Source organism: Primulina huaijiensis, unplaced genomic scaffold, assembly GCF_012295235.1.
Source record: "Primulina huaijiensis isolate GDHJ02 unplaced genomic scaffold, ASM1229523v2 scaffold38365, whole genome shotgun sequence".
Lineage (NCBI taxonomy): Eukaryota > Viridiplantae > Streptophyta > Magnoliopsida > Lamiales > Gesneriaceae > Primulina > Primulina huaijiensis.
In genome coordinates this window covers 1-2,288 of record NW_027358983.1, presented here as the reverse complement: position 1 = coordinate 2,288, position 2,288 = coordinate 1, and the positions used below count along the sequence as shown (strand labels likewise).

Here is a 2,288-nt window from a genome sequence, read left to right as displayed (position 1 = left end):
GTTGAATGATACTATAGTAACTTTGATACCAAAAACATCTAATCCAATGCTTATGAAAGAATTCAGACCAATTAGTCTTTGTAACGTCTGTTACAAGATCGTGTCTCGTGCTCTTACTAATCGTCTTAGACCGGTTATGGCAAAACTGATTGATGAATTCCAGAGTGCTTTTGTCCCGGGCAGGATGATCTCAGATAATATCATTGTGGGGTATGAAGTTATCCATTGGATGCGTACAAGAAAATCAGGGCGGGTTGGTTATGCAGCGCTTAAACTTGATATGAGTAAAGCGTACGATCGAGTGGAATGGGATTTCTTACAGGCGTTGATGATTAGATTGGGCTTTGCAAGGGAGTGGATTGATAAGATAATGAGGTGTGTGCGGACAGTGAGATATTTCTTCCGAATTATTCAAGAAGTTGTTGGACCTATCATTCCTACCCGTGGACTTCGGCAGGGTGACCCTCTGTCGCCTTACCTGTTCGTATTATGCGCACATGGCCTATCACGACTCTTCACCATTTACGAGGCTAGGGGGCTAATTCGAGGAGTTAGGATTGCTCCAACTTGTCCGGTTGTATCTCACCTCTTTTTTGCAGATGATAGCCTTATCTTCTTCAGAGCTACCTTGGAAGATGGGGCTCGGGTTAAAGAGTGCTTATACCTCTATGAACGAGCTTCAGGCCAGATGATTAACTATGAAAAATCGGCTCTCTCTTTTAGCCCCAATACCCATCCGATGTTAATGAAGACAATTAAATCTACTCTCACGATTCCTATTGTTCAGAGGCATGAGATCTACTTGGGCCTCCCCACTATATCTCTGCATAGCAAGCATCTACAGTTCCAGTATCTTGTGGAAAGAGTTGTTCGAAGGATTCAGGGATGGGGACACAAATATTTCTCTAGCGGGGGCAAAGAGACTTTGATTAAATCTATTATACAGGCGATACCAACATATGCAATGAGTTGCTTCCGAATTCCCGAGGCTATTTGTTCTGATATTGAGATNACCCATCTTATATTTGGAGATCAATATTCTGGAGTAAAGGGCTTCTAGGGAGGGGTCTGTTTTGGAGGGTTGGTGATGGTAAGTCAATAAGAATTTTTGATGACAAATGGATACCAGGCGTGGGATCGAAGTTAGGGGTGATGGAGAGGATAAACCGTAATGATTCCACTGTGGACACCTTGATTAAGGACGGATCTTGGGATGTGGATCTTATTTCTAATACATTTAACCCATGGATAGCTTGTGAGATCCTCAAGATCCCTCTACCGTCCAGACTTGGTTTTGACACGAGATTCTGGGTATTTGATGAAAAAGGGAAATATTCAGTACGTAATGGATATCGCCTGCAACAAGGATTATTTGCTCAACCAGAACACCAATCGACCCTCATGTTGCAATCTTGGTGGACATTCATGTGGGGTCTCTCTATTCCGCCAAAGGTGCGCATTTTCTGGTGGCATATTTCCTATGATATTATACCAACAAATCTCAATCTCCAAAGGCATCATGTTCCGACCTCTGGCGCATGTGTGCTTTGCTCCAATACACAAGACACAACATGCCACTCTTTATTTTTTTGCTTCACATCTAAGGCAATTTGGAAAAATTCTGATCTATATCAAGTCATCAGGTTGGGAAAAAGGAGTAGTACTATTGATTTTTTTTTTTGATGAGGGACAAATTATCAAAGGTTGAGTTTGAAAAGTTTGCTATCCAAACTTGGGCAATCTGGAAAGAAAGACAAAATCTGATCCATGATGATAGCAGAACCAGTATGGCAGTGGACGTCTCTTGGAGCTTAACCTTCCTCACAGACTTTCAGAAAGCTAAGGCTCTTCATCAACAGACGGTTTCTGCTCATAGTGTAATGGATGACAGGAGATGGATGGCACCAGATGCAGGTACCTTTAAACTCAATGTTGATGCTTGTGTTAACGATAATTCTAGTCAATACAGCATAGCGGGTGTCCTTCGAGATTGTCAAGGGAGATTGTTGCTAGCATTTGGGAAGCAGATTGCTCAACCTCTGTCTGTTGCCCATGGCGAGTTACTGGCTATTCGTGAAGGAGTTAAATTGGTTTATGAAAAGAATTTTCGAGATGTTCTGGTTGTTTCTGATTCTGTACTGGCAGTGCAAGCAGTCAACGCCATACAAGATGATCTGGGTTATGTTGGAGCATGTGCGTCTGATATAAACATGCTGGTGCAAGTCCCGCTTATCTCTGGAATTGTTTATGAGCCTAGATTGTCTAATATAGTTGCCCATAATTTGGCT

General features: G+C 42.2%; 1 protein-coding gene across 1 annotated transcript; it reads left to right on the top strand.

Annotated features, from left to right (window-relative positions):
• Positions 1 to 1,152: 1,152 nt before the first annotated feature.
• On the top strand, positions 1,153 to 2,216 carry LOC140968901 (uncharacterized; the record flags this gene model as incomplete). Its single annotated transcript, XM_073430043.1, has 2 exons — positions 1,153 to 1,452; positions 1,704 to 2,216. Coding segments are annotated over exons 1-2 (813 nt in total), but the record flags the coding sequence as incomplete, so codon positions are not given.
• Positions 2,217 to 2,288: the final 72 nt, after the last annotated feature.